A 22,069-nucleotide genomic window follows, 5' to 3' on the forward strand; every position below is an offset into this window, starting at 1 on the left:
CTCCCCTCCCACCCCCTACCCCTCCCCTGCCCTCCCACCTACCTCTCCCCTCCCACCTCTCCCCTCCCCTCCCACCCCTCCCCTCCCCTCCCACCCCCTACCCCTCCCCTGCCCTCCCACCTACCTCTCCCCTCCCACCTCTCCCCTCCCCTCCCACCTCTCCCCTCCCCTCCCACCTCTCCCCTCCCCTCCCACCCCCTACCCCTCCCCTCCCTTCCCAGCCCCCCACCTCTCCAGGCCCTTCCTAACCCCCCATTACTCGCCACTTCCCCCCACCCCACCCCCACCCCACGGAGATTACTGAAACTCTGGGCTGGATCCTGGCTTTTACCTTCATGAGGGCATGACCTCAGGTAGGGCTCAGTTTACTCAAAGGTGAAAACTTCTCTGCGTTTTTTAATTTAATTTTTTAAAATTTTTATTTATCTACAATAGTCACACAGAGAGAGAGAGAGAGAGAGGCAGAGACATAGGCAGAGGGAGAAGCAGGCTCCATGCACCGGGAGCCCGACGTGGGATTCGATCCCGGGTTTCCAGGATCACACCCTGGGCCAAAGGCAGGCGCCAAACCCCTGCGCCACCCAGGGATCCCTTCTCTGCGTTTTTGTCATTAATTCCTTTCTTCCCTCGACAAGTCATCAAGCACCTACGTGAGGCCACCACAAAGGGTCGTGCAGGCTGTGCACTGCGCAAGGGTGCCTGGCCCAGGCCACCTCGTTGACCCATCAGGGCTGCCCGTCCCCCAAGGGGGCCTTTTGCTAACTCGCCCTTAGGGCTAGGGAGTGGTGTCCCTGCCATGGCCGAGGCCCCCATCCAGGTACCATTGAGGTCATTGAGCACCTACTGTGTGCTACGAACCGTTCTCAATGCTTTGGCCTCAGCTAATGTCAGGGAAGCTCTTGGCAGAGTCAGACACCAGCGAGCAGTGCTGCGATGCACCGCACGTCAGCGTATTCGGGGGCCGCCTAGATACGCAGGCGCACCACCACCCCAGCCTTGCGGCCGGGCCTCCCGAGGGCTGCTGGGCGAGACGCTGGCCGCGGATTAAGGGGTCTGTACTAGGCCCTGGCCCTGCCGTAGTCTGGCTCCTGCGTGTCAGCCATTCCCCGTACCTTGGACAGAAGCCGCCCGGCTGTGCCTCCTGCAGGTGCAGGGCGCGACTTCCCACGAACCTCGCCTTTCCTCCCAGAAACCACAGGGCACAGGTTGGGCTGGGAACACCTTTTATTTAGCTGCATGCAGCAGGGGCAGAATCAGAGCACTGCTTCCTTCCAGCAGCAGGGAGAGGCAGGGGTGCCCTCAGGCAGGGAGGGGGGGCTCTGGGGGTGGCGGTTCCAGGGCTGGGGGAGAGCATCCCAAGCCGCAGGGGAGCTGGCCGAGGCGTGGGGCCGACGGGTGGTCCTTGAAGGCCAGCCACTCACCTCACCCAGGGCTTCCGTGCCCCACTCCTAGAATCAGGGTCGAACCCTACCCCCCACACACCCTGGGTTACCATGCACAGGATTCCAGGGGTCTTTGGAGACCCAGCCCCCCCACGTGATGCCCATCTGACTTCTGGGACTTCCTGGACAGTGGGGTCAGTCCAGGCCTGAGCCTCATCCCCTGAGTCCCCTCTCTGAGCAGGCAGGCCGAGCAAGGAGCTTGGCGGTGACAGAATGGGACAGAAGACAGGCCGGCACAGCCCCCGTCTGCTCCCAGGTCCGTCGAGCCACACGGTCACCTCCCAGCGTCGGCGCCAGCCAGGGTGTCCTGACTGTCCCTGCTCTGAGGGTCCCCAGTGGAGACAGGGAGCGAGGGCCCCGGAGGGGAAGGCAGAGACACACGTCTGGGTCATCTAGGTGGGCACCTGAGCCTGAGGAGCACTCTGGGAGGAGCCCGCGAGAATACCTCGCACCTCCCCAACAACAGGGGCCCCGTTTCGTAGAGGGGCCCCCTGCCCTCATCCAGGTTGAGACCTTGGGCCTGGAGCACTGGCCCCCCGTGGCCTGTGAGGGCCACACAAACTGAGAGTCTCCATAAAATAGGCAACGGGGGGTCTAAGGTGAACTAGGAGGTCTGGGGGAGCCTGGTCCCCCTCCCCGTCCCTAACCCAGCCCTTCCCTGACAGCAGTCAGGGTGTGGGGGATCAGAGCTTGGGGGGCGTCAAGGCAGCGGGGGCCCGATGGTGATGCTGCTGTTGGTGACCCTCGGGCCGTACCAGCCGGCCCAGTAGTGAGTGTCCACGCCGCCGTGCTGAAACCAGATGTAGCGGACGCCGGGCGGGTAGTTGGAGAACGTGTGAGAGACCTGGGTGGGGACAGGGGGAGGGCGTGAGAGAGGTCAGGGGGCAAGGAAGGGGCCAAGGTCTCACTGCCAGACCAGGAATCGGCAGATCTGAGTTCTCGTCCGAACCCTGTGGTTTTGGGCAAGCTACTTCCCCTCTCTGCCTCAGTTTCCTCATCTGTAAAATGGAGCACAATCTTCCCAGGGGCACTCCACAGGATGGCCCAAGTGCAGCTCAAAGTGCAAAGGCACTGAAGGGAACTCTGCAAGCTGCCAAAAGATGTCCGATTACGGTCATCGCTGGGCACGCGTGGCTATTTAAGTTGCAATTCATTAAAATCGGATAAAATTAAAAATTTAGTTCCTCAGTCACAGCAAACACTGGCTCGTATTCCAGTGTTCCATGGTCGCATGGGGCCGTCGACTACCGTACTGCACAGATGCAGACACAGACCGTTTCTAGCACTGGTCAGATCCGCAAACTATGGCCTAGGGGCCCACTGCCTGTTTTTGTAAATAAAGTTTTATTGGAACACAGCCAGGTCCATAAAACTGCGTTCGCTGCACAACAGCAGCGTCGAAGAGGAGTCACGGTGACAGAGACAGCTCGGCCGGCAAGGCCTAAAATACTTGCTTCCGGCCCGTTAAGAAAACGTTTGCCGCCCCCCGGTCTAGAGAGTAGTCAGAGCCGACGTTCGTGACCAGGAACGGTCAACCGTCTCGGACGTGGCTTTACCAGCGTCTTTTCCCGGGTGAGAAGCAGCAGAGCTGGGATGTGAACCCAGGCCTGTGACTGCAGTCTCGGCCATGGGCGATATGCCACCTGCCCTCTCCCTGGCCCACACACCTCCCTCCACTTGGCATCGCTCTTCTGCTGGATGGTTGCCGGGTCTGGCTGGAAGGTCCCCAGGGGTGCGTGTGCTGACGACAGGAGCTGAACGCACAGCTGGTACTTGGACCCGCAGTCCGGCCTGGCTGCGAACCTGCGGGCAGAGGGAGGGCCCATCAGGGCCTGGGAGATGGGGGGCGGGGTGGGGCGCCTGAGTGGCAGGCCCCCCTCCCCCAGACCCTCGCCCCAGGCACTCACCAGTCCTTGATCTCGATGTCCGGCCGTGTGGTGTCCATCAGCTCCTCCCAATACCCTTCGGCCTTGAGGTCCACCACCTGGGACTTGAGGCAGGTGCTAGGGGCGGGCAGAAGAGTGGGAGGGGCTGGGGCTCAGCATTAGGGCACTGGGGCGGGGGTGGGGGGTGGGGGAGAGGGCTAGGACTGCCCTTCCCAGAGAGGAGACCCTGGGGTGAAGTGACTTGGGTTTCCCCCCCACCCCAAGACTTCCCCAGCCTTGGATCTTACTAATAAGAAGTCACGAAGTATTTCTTGACCTGGTCATTGGGGAATTCCTTCCTCTGGTCTCCAGAGAGATCCTCCACCTTCCACTCATCACCTCCATTCACATCCAGGCTCCAGAATTCAAAGCCCTCTGGGCAGAAAGCAGAATTCACATCACAGGGACGCCCCCCCAGGGGTCTCTTTCTAGCCGGTGCCCCTTTCCCCCCTGGATCCTCTCCCTGTATCTCAGCAGCTGGCCTCAAGCCTCAAGCTGTGGGACACTGCAGGTCAGCGGGGGCTGCCTCCTATCAGGTGCTTCCTGTGTGCCCAGCACCACGCTAAGTGGTTTGCACTGGGAATCCCAAGACACGAGCCATGGGAACGACCAGACCCCTCTGTCAGAGAACGCTGTGACGCCAGCGAGCCAGATCTGGGGCTGGTGGCTCTACCAACACTGGGCCGCGTGACCTTAGATAAGGTGCTTTCCCTCTCTGAGCCTGGGTCGTGTCCTCTGTGACCTGGAGTTAAGAACAACAAGAGCTGGCAAGCTTTTTCTGTAAAGGACCAACATATTTTAGGTTTTGTGGGCTACCTACTATCTCTTTTGCAGTCTTTTTTTTTATTTTTTATTTTTTTTTTATTTTATTTTTTTTTTTTTAATTTTTTATTTATTTATGATAGTCACAGAGAGAGAAAGAGAGGCAGAGACACAGGCAGAGAGAGAAGCAGGCTCCATGCACCGGGAGCCCGATGTGGGAATCAATCCCGGGTCTCCAGGATCGCGCCCTGGGCCAAAGGCAGGCGCCAAACCGCTGCGCCACCCAGGGATCCCTTTTTATTTTTTTTTAAATAACCATTTAAAACTCCCAAAACTACTTTTAGTTCCTGGGCCAGATTTGGCTCATGGACCATCGTGTGCCAACTGCTGGTCAAGAACATGGCTGTTGGGGAGTCAAGTGAGGCAGGCATCTGAAAGCTCTGGACAGCTTGGAGTCATTTCATTACCACTGGCTCCAGGATTGGGCACACAATGGGGAATGAGGCTCCCAAACCATCCCAATGTTGAGCCGAGGAGTTACAACACGGTAAGGGAAAAAGGGGGGTCTAGACGATGTAGAGGATTTACCTGTTGTTGTAATATGCTGGAAAGAAGACTGGATCCCTCATTCTTCCATAAGTAAAATCCCCTTTCCACTCTGGGGGAGTCCTAGTGAGCTTAGCCCTGGAGTCTGGGAAGCAGGCCAACAAAATATGGCTCTGACTTCCTGGTCTTGTGTCTTGGGCACACGTAGTCCCAACTGGACAACAGTCCCTCTCCCACAAAAGGTCACTGGGGAAATAATCTTAAGGATGGATTACAAAAATGCCACTCTTGGCTTCAGTTTGCCCATCTGAAAAACGGGAACGCTAGCAGCACCTACCTCTTAGGATTACTGTGAGAGGATTAAAGGCGTTAAACCATCCCAAGTGCCTGGCTCATAGTGAATGCATAGTGAAAGTCAGCTCCTATGGTGACAGTGTATGCGCCGGGGGCATACGCCAGACCCACTGCGCACCCCACCTTCAGCACACGGGTTGTGCAGCAGGTTCCTGTGGAGGCTGCGTAGGAAGTAGAAGATCTTCCAGTCGGCCACAGGCTGGTCCCAGTCCTCGGTGATGAAGCCCTCCCGCAGGCACTTGCGCTTCCAGAGGGTCACCAGGTCGATGAGGTCCCGCCAGAGGCTGCAGACCGGGCGGCAGCGCAGCAGCAGCTGGCGGGCGGGGATGTGCGTGAACAGCTCCAGCAGGATGCTCTCGGGCAGCTCGTTGATGTTCCCCACGGCCATGGCGCGTGGCTTCTGGACGCCCTCCTGTGGTTATTGGAAAGCTCCACTAGACACGGGCCGCCTCCCCAGAGCTGAGCGTGTGCAGCTGCCCAGGGTGGAGGGTGGAGGCCGTCCCCATCCCCATCCCGGCGCTGCCTTTACTACCTCGGGGAAATTCACAGCGCCTCTGCGAGGTTTCCTCCTCTGTAAAATGGGACCAAGAGGGGGTACTGAAACGGTTCAAATGATGTGACACAGCAGATGCTCGATAAAAGGTGATTGATTTGGGGGCATCTGCCTTGGGCTCAGATCATGATCCCAGGGACTTGGGATGGAGCCTCAAACCGTGCTCCCTGCTCAGCGGGGAGTCTGCTTCTCCCTCTGCCTCTGCTCCTGCTCTCTCTCTCTCTTGCTCACTCTCGCACAAATAAATAAAACTTTTTTTTTTAAGGTGATTGATTTTACTGTCACCTCACAACAGCCCCTAAAGGATGCTAAGGAGGCCCAGAGGGGTGCGAATACCTGCCCAAGGTCACCCAGACGGGGGCAGAGGACGGAAAGACTCTTCTGTGACTCTAGGGCGAGCCGCTTCCGATAGGCCAGGCTTTAGAGCGTCAGTGACAATGCGCAGTCCCCGGAACCGTCCTGCAAGTCCTCAAACGGAGGAGGGAGAGGGGCTGAGGCTGGAGGCAGGGGGGCCACCGCCACCGGCTCTGACGCAGGTCCTAAGAGCTCAGCGACCTTCTCAAGGCCGCAGAGTAAACGACCCGCACAGCCTGGATGGGAGAGGGGTGGGCGATGGGGAAAGGCCCTTCCTGCGCTCCGACCTCCGTGCCGGGACCCCCGCGCACCTGCGGCCTCGCACCTCGCGTTGTGGCTTTAAATGCCCTCCCGCCCCAGCCGGGGATCGGACCCCTGAGCATGCAGTAGCGACCCCAGCCCGGGCTCTCGGCCGCGCCGCGCTGCCCTCCGAGGCCTGGGCCTTGTCCGCGCCGGGCCTCCCTCCCGCAGCGCCCGGAAACCCCCGCGCCCCCCGCGCCCACTCCCCACCGTCACCTGCGCTCGGCCGCGGCTGCGCGGTCCGGCTCCGGCGTGGGGCTGAGCGGGCCTCGGCCTGCGGAGCTGGAGCGTGCGCCCAGCCCCCGCCCCCAGGCCCCGCCTCGCCCCCGCCCCCGCCCCGGCCCCGCCCCGGCCCCGCCCCCGCGCCGCGTCCCCCACCGGGACGTAGGAAAATTACCTGGGGGGGGGCGTGGAGGAGCCTCGGTCCCGTCCCTCCCTCCTCCGGGCTGCGCGCCCCGCACCCCCCGCCCGACCCAGACTCGCGGCCCCTCGCCTCCCCCCGCGGCGCCCCTGGAGCGAGCTCCCAGATCGGACCCCCCGTCCCGTTAAAAGACCCGAGTCTCGACCTCTCCCGGCCTCCCGGGTCCGCCGAGGAGCCCGCGGGCTCGGCTGGGGCCGCCGCTCCCGACTGCGGGGCGGCCCGGCGCGGGGCCAGAGGCGGGGCGGGGCGGGGGCGCGGGCGCGGGCCTTTAAGAGGCGCGGCCCGCGGGGCCCGACCGAGACGCGGGCAGCGCCTGGACTCGCCGCCGCCGCGGGACTCGGGCGGCCCCGCAGCCCGCAGCGCTCGGCCCCTCCTCTCCAGGCCGCCCTCCGCAGCGATGGACGGGGACGGTGAACCAGGTAGCGGCCGCCAGCCCGACGCGCTCGCCCCGCCCGGGAGGGGCCGCCCGCTGCGGAGACGGGGCACGGGGAGCCGGGGGGGCCCGACGCGGGCGCCGCACACTGTCCCCCGCGCAGAGCACGGTCCCCCGTGCGGCCGGGCCTGCAGAGTGCCAGGCTCCCGGGTCCTGCTGGGGGGGGGGCAGAGGAGTATCCGCGGTCTGGTGCCCGCCTCTCCGCTTCCTGGGGGGCCGCTGGGTCGCGGCTGGGGTGACCTGCGATGACCTGGGATGCAGAAGGCTCTAAGCCTCTTTCTTCCATCAACTTCTCTCATTTGCCAGCTGGGGCCCTTGAGTTGTCTGTATCCCCACGATTTCTTGGGGCTCCTGGCCTCTCCCCACCCCACCCCAGTCGTCCTCCTGGGCTCCCCTGTCTGCTAGGGCTGCTCTCCAGCTGGGTGGCCGTCTCGGAGAGTTGGGGCACGGCGGTCGCCTATGCTCAGGGCCCTCTGAGACTGCCCAGTCATCTCGTCTGGCACCCAAGACCCCCTCGCCCCAGCTCTTGAACTCCCTGCTGAGTCTGTAGGGTTGCCTGCTGAGTCAGGGTGGGAACAAGACCTGCCTGCACATTCCCTCACCCCTGCCCCAGCGGGCCCAGCCGAGACTGGGTGGTGAGAGTGGGCCCTGCTTGGAGGAGGCCTCAGGAAACCCTGAGGTACGCTCAGGTGGCCAAGCCTCTCACCTCCAGCCCTGAAACTCCCTGCTCCCTATCTGTGACCCCCTTGCCACACCCTCTACAGGGCCCCAGCGTGGGCTCCTGCGTTTTCCCAGGGCTCAGCTATTCCCTGGACTCCAGGGCCCAACGCAGGTGAGTGAGTCAGCCTGGGAGGCAGCTTCCAGGGCCCAGATAACTTTCCGACAGCAACAATGTGGGGAGTTGTGTGTGCTGGAAAGGGGTGGGGGGGCCTGTAATCAGATCTGGGGCCTGGAGTGCCAGGCCTGAGGCCAGGAGAGGGGACTGGGCAAGGTGCACCTTTCGGGGGAGCATCAGGTGTCCACCAGGGCCAGGGCAGGGCAGGGCAGGGGGAGGGGTGGCGAGGTGAGGATACTGGGCCCAGCTCCCCAGAGAGCTGCGGGCAGCAGGACAAGCAGGTGATGTGGCTTCGGGGCCTGGCGTTTCCCTCTGTGCACACCCATTGTGCTCCGGTGTGACTTGGGGGAAGCTAGTAGGCCTCTCTGGGCCTCAGTTTACTCTTTGCAAAAGAGAAAGGAAGGAAGAAAGCTAATAATGAAGGAAAGTGCGATGCTCGGTTAGATTCACTGAAAGTTTATGAGGACGGACTGCTCACTCTGGGCTCCGAAGAAGAGGTAAACCCTGCTTCAGCTTGAGGGTCTCACCGTGGGAGGGGGAGAAAATGCTGCATGTGGGGAGGGAGGTAAAGCACTGCAGGCCCGGGGTCCTGGCAGCACCCAGACTTGGGTCTGGCCCTGGTCCGTTCCATCCCTTACTGCTCAGCCTGTTTTTACCGCCGCCTGGGCTTTCCAGGCTGCAGCCCGGACCCCTGCCCCCCATCCTAGGTCTGAGAGCCCTGGCCTTCCCCCTCACCCGGAGTGGCCCCATCTCCCCGCCACCGTGTCCTCCTCCTCCAGAGACACTGTGCACTCAGGATCCGCTTACTCAAGCTTCTGAGGGCCCGGCTGAGGCCGGCCAGGTTTCAGGACACAGTCCAGCCCACGGCTCCTGACATCCGTCCACCTCCTTGCAATTTAGCGTGCCCTGGCCCCTCCTCGGGGATCGGAGCCTCAGCGCTGTGGGAATGGCCTGGCACCCTGATCACTCCCCTTTCATCGGAGGGCGAGGAAACCGAGGAAACGGAGGGCTGGGATGGGAAAAGAAGGGAGTGAGAGGATCTTCCTTCCTGCAGGACTCACTACGTCTCCCCGTTCCGTCTCCCAGTTCTTTCTATGAGCCCCCTCGTCACACGGCTGTGCTCCCTTCCTTTCAGGCCTCAGATCCCCACGGCCCTGCCCTCGTACTAGCAGTGTAACCTCGTCAAAATCAAAATCCTAGCGGAGCCGCCAAAGTCAGCACATTATTTCATTGAGGGCATGGTGGTTAATGGCGGCCCTGGAGCCGGACTGCCTGGGTTCAAGTCCAGGCCCCGACCACGCATTCGCTGTGTGATCCTGGGTTGGTATCACCTCCCTGTGCCTCGGCTGCCCCACCAACAGCCGCGCCTGGAACAACCTCGGGGAGATGCCATAAGGATTTGGAGTAAAGAAGCCGCTTAGAACAATGCCTAGCTCTTGCTTAATGCCCAGTAAACATTAGCTGCTGACAGCGTGCCAGGGAGGGTTCCAGATGCCAGGCACCGGGATGCAGCAGTGAGTGTCCCGGACCCAGTTCCGGTGCTCTTGCCCTCAGTCTAGTCCCCAGAGAGGTGTCTACAAGCCAACCCGCGCCCTAGGACAAGAGCTAGGAAGGACGGGAGCTCCACAGTGAGAAGCTGTGGTGGTAGGAAGCCCAGGAGCACTCCCCAGAGGAGGCAGGGGAGCGGGGGTGTCGGGCCCTGCAGGGATGTGTGATACAGGGATGGACGCGCTCACAGTCACACTGTCGGTTGCCGCTGTCCGCTCGGGTTTTGCGGGCCGCAGGGACCACCGAGGCCTCTGGGGCCACTGCGGGCCTGGCCTCCCCGGGCCTCTCCCACTGGGCCCCAGTCCCCCCTGGGCACCAGTCTCTGGACGCAGGAGCTGCGCGAGGGTGCGTGGGGGGCAGATACCCGACACATGGGGGTTCTCAGGCTTGGGGGGGACAGTCTGAGCCGAGCCACCCCCACCCCCGCCTGCAGAGAGCGTGAGCCAGCCGGAGGAGGAGGTGAGCCCGGAGGGGCAGCCGGAGGAGGCGGAGGCGGCGAGCGGCGGGGAGGAGCGGCCCGAGGCGGAGGCGGAGGCGGAGGCGGGGGCGGCCGCGCACCTGGACGAGCTGCCCGAGCCGCTGCTGCTGCGCGTCCTGGCGGAGCTGCCGGCCGCCCAGCTGGTGCAGGCCTGCCGCCTGGTGTGCCTGCGCTGGAAGGAGCTGGTGGACGGCGGCCCTCTCTGGCTGCTCAAGTGCCAGCAGGAGGGGCTGGTGCCCGAGGGCGGCGCGGAGGGCGAGCGCGACCACTGGCAGCAGTTCTACTTCCTGAGCAAGCGGCGGCGCAACCTGCTGCGCAATCCGTGCGGGGAAGGTGAGGGGCCGCCCGCTCCCGGGACCCTTGTGCACCGCGGCCCAGCAAGCCTGCCCCCCCCCCCACGGCTAAACCAGGGGAGAGCGCGGCCCCACGCCCCGCGGAGCGCCCCCAGCAAACGCGTCCCCGCTGTTGCGCTCTGGCCGCCTGCGCCCTGGGGGCCCCCTTCCTGGGTCCTTCCACCCTGGGCGAGCTGGGGCGACAAAGGCCCTGTGGCCGACGCCCCCAGGAGGGAGAGAGACTCTGGGGGAAGGACAGGAGTGCCCCCAGCCTGCGCGCACCTGCGCGCACCGTGACCTGCGCGCCCCCACCTTGCGAGTACCGCCTCCCCCTGCCCCCCAGGTGTAGGAGCAAGAGCAGCCCCTCCGCAGCCGCCGCAGGGCGTGGGTGACCAGGGTGGGGCTGTCGTGTTCCCACAGAGGACCTGGAGGGCTGGTGCGACGTGGAGCACGGCGGGGACGGCTGGAGGGTGGAGGAGCTGCCCGGAGACTGTGGGGTGGAGTTCATCCACGATGAGAGCGTCAAGAAGTACTTCGCCTCCTCCTTTGAGTAAGCAGAGGGGGGATGGAGGGCCGAGGGGGGAGAAGGGCCTGCTCTCCCTCCTAACTCCAGTTCCCCAGGTGGTGTCGCAAAGCGCAGGTCATCGACCTGCAGGCCGAGGGCTACTGGGAGGAGCTGCTGGACACCACTCAGCCTGCGATCGTGGTGAAGGACTGGTGAGCGGCCGGGGATGGGGATGGGCCAGGGCCGTGGGGAAAGGGGGGACGGGGAGGAGGGGGCAACATGGAGCCGCCCCCTGCCCCAGGGGCCACGGCCTCCTGCCTGGAGCGGCTGTGGTCCCGGGATGCCCGGGATTGCAAGAGAAGGTGGAAACGCACCTCCCCTCCGGACTCTTAGGTGCTGGCAATTAAAAAAAGCAGAACGTGTCACCGCGAACTGCCTTTTAGCCTCCAAAGTTGGGTCTGGCCCACCCGGGGTGTCGTCCTTGGGTTTGGGCCTGGGCGAGTCCTTGCTCTCTCTGGCCTCAGTTTCCTTATCTGTCAGCCGGGGATGTGGGCGGAACCCACGGGGCGGGGTGGGGCAGAGAGGAGAGCCGGGGCAGGCCGGGCCGCAGTGGCGGCCACTCGCTCCCTCCCTGGGGCAGGTACTCGGGCCGCAGCGACGCGGGCTGCCTGTACGAGCTCACGGTGAGGCTGCTGTCGGAGCACGAGGACGTGCTGGCCGAGTTCAGCAGCGGCCAGGTGGCTGTGCCCCCCGACGGCGACGACGGGGGCTGGGTGCAGGTGAGCCCGCGGCTGGGGGCGGGGCCTGGGGCGAGGGGCGGCACCCACCCAGGCTGAGATCCCGGCGGGCTAGTGCACCGGGGTGGGTGGCCCAGGGAGGCCCCAGGGCCCTAAGCTGACCCTCCTGCCTCGGCCTCAGATCTCCCACACCTTCACCGACTACGGGCCCGGCGTCCGCTTCGTCCGCTTCGAGCACGGGGGCCAGGACTCAGTCTACTGGAAGGGCTGGTTCGGGGCTCGGGTGACCAACAGCAGCGTGTGGGTGGAGCCCTGAGCCACCCTGTCTCCGACCTCGGCCGCCCCGGAGGGCCAGAGGCTGGGGTTACTTAGGCCTTAGCTGGTAGCATCCTCATCTGCCCCACCTGCACCCCCACCTGCACCCCCACCTACTCCTCTCCCGCCCTATCGTCCAGCCCCACACCCGGAAGGAGCGGTTGTGTTGGCATCTATCTGCATCTGGAAAATAAGATGGGGGAGGGTATGGGCCTGGGCTGGGCCCACCGCTGGATCCCCTGCACCTAGCACAGTGCCTGCCACAAAGTGGGCGCCTAATAAATATTATTTGTCCAAGGAAGGAACGAATGAACAAACGGATGAGCGAACCCCGCTCCCTTTGCATCCTTCTCTGTCTCCCGAGGGCCCCGGGCCCAGCCTGGAAAAATACTTGGTGGGGCTCCAACTGCTCTGGTTTCCAGGGGCCCTTGGGCCGGTGCAGAGCCAGCCAGGCCCGGGCGGGCCGGACAAAGGCTGGGATTGTGAGGGCGAGGAGTGGGGAGCTGGGCCTGGCGCCTGACTGACACCCAAGCTGCCCAGAGGCCAGAACAGGGTGTGTGTGTGGGGGTTGCCCTCCAGACCTCTCTTGATCCCCTCCAGTTCCTTTCTGAGGGCAGGATGGGGGGGCAGCACCTCACCGGGAATACAAATTCCCCCGGGCCCAGGGATGGATGCCAGCGCCGGGGTGGGGATGGGGAGATGGGCAGGGCGGCTGGGGGAGCAACCTGGTGCCCTCTCAGTTCACGCGCACTTCATGCTGTCCTTGCGGGCCCGGTGTTGGACTGAACGGGAGTCATCAGCATCAGGTGTCTGATGGTTTCCAAGCCCTGCCCAGAGGCTGGCCCCTAGCACCGCTTGAGCAGAAGGGGCAAGGGTGGGGTGCCAGGGAGTTTTTTTGCCCCCCCCCCCCCCGGCAGCTCTCAAACCCAGTCCTTCCCCAGGACCCTCAGCTGCTGGTCCCCGGGCGGTGGGAGTGAGGGGGGCCTCCACACACTGTTGCTCTCCTCTCAGAAATGGTGAGGAATGACATTGCCGAGGCCCCCTCCAGCTCTCCTTTGGTTTGACCCTGCTGTCACCTGCTGGCCAGGGGGGATTGCAGGTGAAGCTGGGCCACCTGCGCGTGTTCCCGGTTCACTCATTCACTTCCCGAGTCCGGAAGCCCCAGCCCTGGGGCCAGGCTCTGTGCAGGGTCTTGAGGTTCCAAGGGTGAGGGAGACCCTTCTTGTCCCAGAAGGACGAGGCACCTGGGAAGAGATATCCAGTGTCCCGGGGTGGGGGGCTCTGGTTCCGGAAGGCATCCTCAGCCTGACAACCCTGATCTCAGAGAACTCCCAGTCTGAGGGTGGAGGCACAGCCCCTGCCCCATGGGCACCCCTCATCCCTCCTAAGGGACCTCACAGCCCGATGAGGGAAGGCGCCGTTCACACCTATCCGAGTTGCCAATCAGAGGAATCGATGCCTTGATGAGTTTGATGAGTGCCGTGAAGGGAGAGGTCACCTCTATGAGCTTCAGGTTCACATGAAAGAGTAATAGGCAAGGTAGTGCTCTGGGCAAGGGACTAGGGGGGGCGGGTGGGGAGGCCCCTGGTGGGGAGAAAACTGGGACCCGCCTGGAGGCTACAGGAGGAGGCTGGCTGGAGACTCCGCATGAAAGACAGGGCTTGCGTCCAGGTGCCTGTGGGGACCAGGTGTCCGGGCTGTGATGTGGGGGCTTGGAAGGTGCTGCGCGTGGAGGAGCTCCCCCCGGCGTGGGGCATTCAGAAGAGGGGGCACAGGGACGCCCCGGGGGGCTCAGCGGTGGAGCGTCTGCCTTCGGCCCAGGGCGTGACCCTGGGGTCCTGGGATCGAGTTCCGCGTCGGGCTCCCTGCATGGAGCCCGCTTCTCCCTCTGCCTGTGTCTCTGCCTCTCTCTCTCTCTGGGTCTCTCATGAATAAATAAATAAAATCTTTAAAAAGAAGACAACGGCGAAGGAGAAGAGGGGCCCACGAGGGGGCTGGGGGTCTGGACTGGAGATACAGGATGTGCAGTGCATGTGGCCCAGGCCGCCGGTGAGGGCTGGGGACCAGTGTGGAGGGAGGTGAGCGGGGGCACAGAGAAGCCTCAGGCTCTGGGGCCACCACGGGGCAGACACAGCAGCCAGGGAGGCAGGGGTGGGGGGGAGGAGGACGCCAGCCCAGCGAGGCCACTGAAGCCAGTCGTCTGCTCTCAGAGGAGGGAGCCGGAAACCCAGAGACCAGATCCTCTGCCCGAGGGCCCCAGGGCACGGGACCCCCAGAGGAGACCTGAGGGGCTCCAGACCCACTGTCCCTGGGTACCTGGCACTAGAGGGCTGGTTGGACACACGGCTGGTATGTAGCTTGGGAGGACAAGACAGCCACCCACGCCGTCCATGGGCTGATGCTGCAGGGTTTGGGGTCAGAAGAGCTCACTGTGCACAGGACACCGCCCTGGCCCAGAAGGAGGCGGGGGGCACAGCACCGCTACCCCTACTGCACACGTGAGGGCACCGGGGAGCCGAGACTGGGCAGCCGACACGCAGGCCAACTGACTCCTGCCCCCCCCCACCAGCTGCTTAGAAGACTGCAGGGGGCAGCTTCCTGAAAGCACTGCTGTCCATCAGGAGGCGGACGCTGCGCAGTGTGGGTAGCAGACCGTGAGCCCCAGGGACGAGGGCCCCTGCGCATCAGCTACGGAGGGGTGCGCGCTCCCGAGGGGCCGGGTGATCAACCAGGGTATTGCCGGGGACGGTAGAAGCAGACGAGGGTTGTGCCCCCGGAATACACGGGCTGGACGGAGACACTTAAATCCAGGCAGCTAAACACAGTGAGCACTGGGTGTTATACTGTACGTCGGCAAATTGAATTTAAATACAATTTAAAAAAATAAAAATATTAAATTTAAAGACGGTAAAAAAAATGCATAAGATGATTAGCATCAACACGGTGCAGCACTTACTGTACATACCAGGCAATACTCTGGGGGCTTTGCACATACTGATTCATTAAAATAACCTTATGGGGGGGGGCACTGCTATTGCTTCCATTTTTACAGGTGGGAAAACGGAAGCACAGAGAGGCTAAGCAAGTCGCCCGAGGCCACACAGCCTGTCCGGGGTGGAACAGGAACTGCGCTCGGCCGCTCAGGCGCTTGACCTCCACAGCCTCCAAGTAAACAGGAGGTGCTTGACCTCCACAGCCAAGTAAACAGACGTGAGGGTGAGGGCGAGGCTGGTGGCTTGGGTCAGAGTGACCAGGGACGACACGTGGGCAGGGTCCTTGGAGGCGCAGTACGTGCAAGGGCCCCGAGGTGGGAGTAAATCCACTGAGAGCGAGAGCAGGACGTGGTAGGAGATACAGGCGGGTCACCCCGGGGGGTTCCTGCGCGCCCACTGTGTGCTCGGCCTCCCGGGGCATAAGCGCGTCAAGGAAGAACCTTTGCTCTACGCCCAGCAGGACCCGAGAAGGGCCAGTTAGACCCGCAGCTCACCGTCGAGGAGACCGACTTTGCCACGAGTACCGATGAGCGTGACGCTGGCAAGACGGTGACGGGGGTGAGCATCCGTGGGGGCCCGGTGGGCACCGCGGCTCCTTCCGTCCACTCGGGGCCTCTCCGCGCAGACATCCCGTCTTACAGGGGAAGGAGCCCGGGCTCCGGGGGCGGGGGGCAGGGGGGTCACTCGCCCAGGGACACACACACGCGGACACAGTTTCAAATCCAGGTGAGCTGCGTCTCCAGCTCAAGTCCTGCAGCCCCTGGACGGCGGTGCAGGGTCAGAGCTGGGCGCGGGCCGGGCAGGGGGCGGAGGGGGGACCCCCCGGGGCTCTGAGGCAGCAAGCAGGGGACGCGGGGCTCCGGGCCTTCCAGGCTACCGCTGATTGACAGACGGGGCAAGACTGGGAGGCTGCGTGTTTCTGGGCCGCGTGGGGAAGGGGCTGGGAGGTAACGGGAAGTCCCTTTGAGCTTTCTGGTAGGTCCGTCCATTTAGCAACTTTGCAATACGGGGGTGGGGGGGGGGTATTTCTGTCTCCGATTTATTTTCTTTGTCCGCCCGGCTGTAGGAGGAGGGAAGGCCCAGGTCCCCGCGTCACCACTAGGTGTCGGCCTCGTCGCGGGAGTCCCGGGGCTGGGCTCCTGCCCCCTTCTCTGCGGAGGACGGACGGAGGACGGCGCCTGCAGGGCCGAGGCTGAGGCCGGGTCTGAGGGCTGCGCCTCCGTGTCCGCTCTGGGTCGGCTCCGAGGCCACAGCTCCCGGGAGACGCTGGGGACGCTGGGTGCTGTGAGGCTGGCGTCCTCGAAGCCCAGGAAGGGCTGTGGTCTCTGGGAATCCAGCCCCACGTAGGTGTGGGGGCCTAGAACCGTCCCCCGATCCCCCCAGTTCATCCCCCACTTGGCCGAGCCCCGGGCCCTCTCCTGGCCCCTCGCCAGCAGGGAGCACAGGGCACCCGGGCACATCCCCCCCGATCTCCCCGTGAGGAATCACTTTGCTACTCTTTCCCCGTAAATTAAACCTAATCTTGTGTTGACTCCGCTGAACAAGGAGAATAATGAAGAAGATTAAGATGAGATGGTGTTCATTCTCCTCCGAGGAAAGCCAATGAATTGTCACGGGGTCGCCACCCTGAGCCAGGAGCCACCAGGACCCGACAGGGCGGGCAGGGCGGGGGGTGCCTCCCGGGGCTCCAGCTGGGGTCGCAGCCGGGGTCGCAGCCGGAGAGATTCCCGCTGCACGTGCGGAGGAGCTGCCTGGGTGAGAGAAGGGGCTGACGCCGAGGAGGAGGAGGACGTGCCAGGTGAGGTCTGTGCAACCAGGAGGGAGGTCCCTGGGAGCATGGGGCGCTCGCTGTACACACAAGGGGCTGGCTCCCCGAAGCCCCAACCCTCACCCAGCTCCACCCCAGGCCACCGGACGCCCTTCCCTGCCTTCCTGCCTCAGAGACTCGCTTTGTAACCTGTGTCAGCCTCGGGGGCTCCATCGGGGGTCGCCTTGGAGAAAGGACTGCGTGCAGGGGTGTCCAGCCTCCTCCTCTCCTGTCCCAGGAATGGGGGCAAGAGCCTGGATCTGGAGACGGAAGCACCTGGGTTTCACCTGGCTTTGCCCCTCGTCCTCGGTTGCAAAACCCCACCTGCCTCCCTGCTCTGAGGCTCCGGGGAGCTGAAGCTTCCAGGCCCGGTTCCTGGCACCTGCTGGGCCCGTTGTATGGGGGCCCGACTAGCCTGGCCCATCTCCTGCCCCGTGCACAGGATCCCACGGACTCCCCGTAGCCGCCCCTGGGGGAGGCTTCCGTGATCTCCCCAGCTTATGACAGGGAAGCGTGAGGTGCCGAGGGGTGGGTGCTGCGGTCCAGGTCACAGACGGGAGCCTGCAGAGCTCGCCGGGGTGCATGTGGGAGGCCCCGGGCTTGCGCCCCTTCCCGACTCCACGGTGCTCCAGTGCCTTCCTGGCGCGGCAGGTCCCCGTTTCAGACTCTCTCGTCTCGCGTCTTGGTCGTGCCCAGAAGTAAACGGATCGTGTGTGATTGCGAAATTCTTGGTAACTCTCGGCAACCCACCCATCTTACTCCCACTGTAAAATTCACCCTTCCGTCCCCATCTCAGGCCTTGCCTCCTGTACTGGGATCCATAAGGTCTCTGGGGTTGTCTGAGCTCCGCAAGAGCATCCCCGAAGTCTGCACTTCCTGGCTCAGGGTGTTGCACACCTGCTGCGTGCGCGCCGTGGGCTCGGCGTGGTGCACGGCTTCTGAGCCCTTCCAGCTCTGGCTCCGGGGGAGCACCGGGCAGGCGCAGTCTTGCTGGAACCCACGTCGCGGGGGGAGCCCCGGCCACACCACGGATTGCCAGTTCTGACCCGCCCTGCGGGGTGACCTTGGCCAATCATTTAACCCGTCAGCGCCTCAGTTTCCTGGTCCATAAACAGGGCCTCAGGGGGTTGGCACGAGGACCAAATGAATTAGTATTTGAAAGCCCAAAGCACTATTCGTGAAGATCAGGGCCGCACGTAGGGGGTGTTATGGGTGGGTTTGTTGGAAAGGTAAGATGGGCGAGTCTGGCAGCTTACGGTCCAGAAGTGAAAGGGCCAGGAGGACACGGCCCACTGCGCTTGGGAACCCCGAGGAGGGGCATCTAGTCAGCGAGGGCTTCCTGGAGGAAGCAGGGGGTCGAGTCTTGATCTGAGGAGCAGCAGGGAGGTAAATCCCTTCCCTAAGCAGCTCTTAGCTTCCCATCCCCTCGGTTGGGGCCGTGATACTAACTGGTCGTTTCCTGAGGCTTATTGTTATAATTCATCAGTGTGCCAGGTGCCCTCACCTTAGCTGGATTTGAGCCGAAATCTGAGCCCTGGGGGACCCAGGACTGAGGGCACTGGGCCAAGAGGGTCCTGAACCTTCCCGGACGATCGAGACCCTGGACGGGGTGGGCAGGTGCACAGAAATCCCTGCTGGTGAAGCGAGGCCCTCATGGCCTGCATGGAGACAAAGATGTCTCTGGAAAAAATAAAAAGGCAGGGGGAAAAAAAAGGAAAAGAGAAGCAGGCAGGGAAATGATTTTCTCAGCTGGCGTTTCTCAGGGAATTAAATCTTGTTTTTCGTCACCACTGAGTGGAATAATCCGATATATTAAAGCAGAAGCCCCCCTCCTATTTATTGCTGTGACTTTGACCTAACAGGCTCGGGCTGCATTTGGAATCAGATGGTCCCGGGGACGAGGGAGAGGGGAGGAGGCGTCGGCCCCCTGGATCAATTACTCTGCTCTCCGACACCGGAAAAATGAATTATTCCCCCCAAAGCAGGCTCCTCATCCGATGAATTCTGCACTGCGGAGCTGGTGGTGATACCAAATTGAATTTGGGCTTCGAGCGACATTTAGAACCAGGTGCAGTGTGCGTGCTGGTGGGGAGTGGGGGGCGGCCGCGGGGCCTCTGCTGCCTGGCTGGGGCTGGTCGGGTGGGAGGCAGCCGTCCCCCGGACACCCTGCCGGAGGGGCCACCGGCATTCCCAGCGGGGAGACGTTTCCTTCGGGGTCTGAGGCTCAGAGAGGTGAGGTTGCTGGTCCAGGGCGCACAGGAGCTGGTAACCGCAGCAGCTTGTTACCCTTTGGTCCCTCCCTGGGCCTAGCCCAGGCCTCAGATCTGTCCCGGGGGGGCCCTCCCCGCCCCCGACCTCAGGCAGGACAGGTTAGAATTTCGAGGTTTTTCCTCGGGGGCCACTGGCGCTGCCCGTTCACAGCGGTGGGACCAGGCCCGGCCGCTGGTCTCCCCGGGGAACTGTCTCCTGATCCAAACGACGGGGTCCTCGCCCTGCTTGCCCCGGGTCAGCGGCAAGCGACTGCCACGCGGTTCAGGCGGTTCAGGTGGTTTAACGAAAAGACGAATTCGGGGCTCGCGGAGCAGAAAAGCCCAGCGTCGATTCCCCTCGGGCCCGGGCGGATCCAGAGGCTCCGACGGCGCGTTCGGGATTGGGGTTTTCTCTCTGGCTCTCAGCTCCGCGAGCCACTCGGTCCACCGCCACCCTGCGCCCAGCGACGGCCTCCACGGCACCGAGGGGGCTGCAGTGGGCGCCTGGGCAGGACCCGAGGGGCGCTGCCCGCACCCCGTCTGCCCCGCCCGCGGCCTCCCGCCCCGTCGGCTCCCCCGGCCCACCCCCCAGGCCGGATCCCAGCTGTGGCCCTCTGCCTGGCCAGGGGTCCCCAGGGAGGGGGTGTCCCTCGCCCCACACAGCCCTGGAGCTGCCGAGACTGCACTTTCACTAATGATGTGGGGAAGACAGAAAAACCAGCCCGACACGGAGCAATTTTAACTGAAAAACCCTCCCCCTGGATTTGAGCAGGTTTTTCAGGGCTAATGAGCTGGGGCCGAGGGAGTCTCTGGGGCTGGAGGCCTGGCCAGGGAGAGAGGCGCGGGGGCCGCGGGGGCTCCGTGCCCGAGCCGAGGGCTGCTCACCCCACAGCCCTGTCCTCGGCCACTCCCCCCGCTCTGGTCCCCCTCATGCGGGAATGACCCCCAACGGCTTGAGTACGTCGATAGCCTGAATTGTGAAAACACTGAGGGTCTCTTTTATTTTCCCCAAATAGGAAGTCACGTTGTAATATCGCAGTTGCCTTTTTATGTTGCAAGCCCTGCCTCCCAGCCCGCACAGGGAGACTGATGAACTCTGCTGTGTCGATTAGACGCCTGCCCCAGGGATCAGGGGAGGAGGAGGGGGAGGAGGGAGAGGAGGAGGGGGGAGCGGATGGAGACGAAGAGCATCTTGTTTCCTACTCACCACAGAGCGGAGCGCCACACGTTCTGTCTCAGGGGTTCTCACTGAAGGTGCCCCCCGGCGTGTACCTTTCTGGGTGCAGATGAGGAAACGGAGGCCGAGTGGCAGGAGGGAATGAGCACGCCTGTCTTGAGAGTCAGCCCCCGGGGCTCCGGGATCCGGTGTGTGTGCAGAGGGAGGTTGCATCCCTCCTTTTCCTCTGGGTGGAGGAGGACCCAGGCTGGGGAGGGGCGTGAAGGCATCGGCGGGGATCCCCGGAGCCAGAAGGGAAATGATGCAGGAAGTGGGAACGGCTGGCAGAGACCCGGCTCCCGGGGGTGGGGGGTGCAGGTCTTCAGGTGCCCGATCTGAACCCCTGGCCCCTGCCCACTGGGGACGTGGGACCTCAGGAACCGGAGGAAGAGGTGGTGATGACAGAGCAGTGAACCCGGAGCTGGGTTCTGGGAGGCCACAGAGCGCCTCGGTCCCTGGCTCGGGCCTGGGTGCGGAGTGACCGGCTCCATCCCTTTGCTGACCGTGTGACTCTGAGCGACGCTCTGGACCTCTCTGAGCTAGTTTTCTACGTCGAATAGACAGAAAGATTGGGCCGACCTAGTGTGAAATGGTCGTGAGCATGGAGTTGGATGCTGTGGGTCAAGCACAGCGCAGCCCCCGGCACGGTCAGGGCTCAAAACAAATAGTAGACGTCACTTGTATCATCTTTACCTCTAAGACATGAAGACTACTGTGGGCCTGTGGAAGAGGGGCCGGGGCAGGGGCCCGACGGAGGCGGTGGGGGGGTGCATCCAGGGCTGTTCCTGCGTCCTCAGGGGTTTGTGCAAGGGGCAATGGGGGGGTGGGCGAGATGGAAGCCTATGGAGCTGAGGAGGGCGCGGGGGCCGTGTCTGCGGGACTCCAGGAAGGCCTCCCAGGATCCCTCCAGTCTCCCCAGCCATCAGCCTAGAATCCGGGAGCACGGTTGGGAAGAGTATGGGCAGCAGTTGGGTTTAAACGTGTCTCTACTCCCAGTGAGCAGGTGGGTGGCCTTGGGCAAGTTATTTAAGTCTCAGAATCTCAATAACATTTTTAAAAAAGATTTATTTATTCATGAGACAGAGAGAGAGAGAGGCAGAGACACAGGCAGAGGGAGAAGTAGGCTCCATGCGGGGAGCCCAATGTGGGACTCGATCCCGGGATCCCGGGGTCACGCCCTGGGCCAAAGGCGGTGCCAAACCGCTGAGCCACCAGGGGTCCCATCAATCACATTTTTCTTTTTAACGGACATCGCAATGTCTACTGCACAGAGTCACGTGTGTTCTGTGTCAAGCGCGGGGCACACTCCAGGTGCTCACCAGGGGCTGGTACTGATCTGGTTTTGACGTGCACAGGGAGGGGGCTCAGGTCCCCCACGAGGTCCAGCACGTAGTGAAGAGCCAGGGCCTCTGCACGGGGCCCCGTCGGTCACAACTGCCTCTCAACCGAGGCTGATGCTCGGAGGACAGAGCCCAGAGGCTTGGATGGGAAATTCTGGAAAGGACAGTGAGAGGCTGAAAGCAGAGGCGGTGCCCGGGAGGTGGTGCTCTCGCCGAGCCGAGCCAAGCCGAGCACGATCCAGGTGTGTGGGGTGTGGGGCGGGGGCGCGGCACGCACGCCCAGGGCCCTCGTGTCTGGACGCAGTTCCTGTGGCTTCAGTTCTGGCCCCATGTTTTGCCCCGAGGGCACCAGGCCTGCTCATCTCTGGCCATGACTCTCCTTGGAACCTCCGCCTCCTTCCCTATAAAATAGGATAATAGCACTTAGCCTGGAACCGCTGCCGGAACCGACGAGCTGGGTGGTTGAGGAGGCGCCTCACGGACTGTTGACGCAGGCGAGGTTCGGCGGGAGGCACTGTCTCTCTTATAAAACCCTCCCTTGGAGACACGGTTCTAGCGAGATCCTGGGCTGTGGCCCCCGGGACCCCCGCTCCCTAATTTCTAGTGTCTTCAGGAGGATGTTCA

The 22,069-nt window shown here is 63.2% G+C and overlaps 2 protein-coding genes and 1 long non-coding RNA gene across 10 annotated transcripts; 2 read left to right on the plus strand and 1 right to left on the minus strand.

The window, feature by feature from the left end:
* Positions 1-1,206: 1,206 nt before the first annotated feature.
* On the minus strand, positions 1,207-8,530 carry LOC112678108 (F-box only protein 44). Of its 7 annotated transcripts, none has more exons than XM_025477174.2 (7): positions 6,453-6,570; positions 5,919-6,041; positions 5,153-5,441; positions 3,616-3,742; positions 3,350-3,445; positions 3,110-3,245; positions 1,207-2,286 (listed from the first exon to the last, which is right to left on the minus strand). In XM_025477174.2, the coding sequence occupies exons 3-7, from the start codon at positions 5,415-5,417 to the stop codon at positions 2,143-2,145; spliced, it is 768 nt and encodes a 255-aa protein (XP_025332959.1). In that variant the 5' UTR covers positions 5,418-5,441; positions 5,919-6,041; positions 6,453-6,570; the 3' UTR covers positions 1,207-2,142. The 7 variants fall into 7 exon arrangements, with proteins under 7 accessions (XP_025332959.1, XP_048963337.1, XP_025332955.2 ...); XM_049107380.1 differs by having other exon boundaries at positions 3,645-3,742; positions 5,919-6,172; positions 6,453-6,556; XM_025477170.3 differs by having other exon boundaries at positions 5,919-6,172; positions 6,453-6,556.
* On the plus strand, positions 6,917-12,157 carry FBXO2 (F-box protein 2). 2 transcript variants are annotated; one of them, XM_025477166.3, is made up of 6 exons: positions 6,917-7,076; positions 9,907-10,284; positions 10,704-10,833; positions 10,905-11,000; positions 11,429-11,567; positions 11,707-12,157. In XM_025477166.3, the coding sequence occupies exons 1-6, from the start codon at positions 7,055-7,057 to the stop codon at positions 11,839-11,841; spliced, it is 900 nt and encodes a 299-aa protein (XP_025332951.1). In that variant the 5' UTR covers positions 6,917-7,054; the 3' UTR covers positions 11,842-12,157. The 2 variants fall into 2 exon arrangements, with proteins under 2 accessions (XP_025332951.1, XP_025332950.1); XM_025477165.3 differs by lacking the exon at positions 6,917-7,076 and adding an exon at positions 9,087-9,245.
* Positions 12,158-14,864: 2,707 nt separating this feature from the next.
* Positions 14,865-18,427, plus strand: LOC125754627 (uncharacterized). The gene is made up of 2 exons (XR_007409349.1): positions 14,865-15,391; positions 15,900-18,427. It is a non-coding gene; the product is annotated as an uncharacterized LOC125754627 (long non-coding RNA).
* Positions 18,428-22,069: the final 3,642 nt, after the last annotated feature.

Source organism: Canis lupus, chromosome 2 (genome assembly GCF_003254725.2).
Source record: "Canis lupus dingo isolate Sandy chromosome 2, ASM325472v2, whole genome shotgun sequence".
NCBI classification, from domain to species: domain Eukaryota; kingdom Metazoa; phylum Chordata; class Mammalia; order Carnivora; family Canidae; genus Canis; species Canis lupus.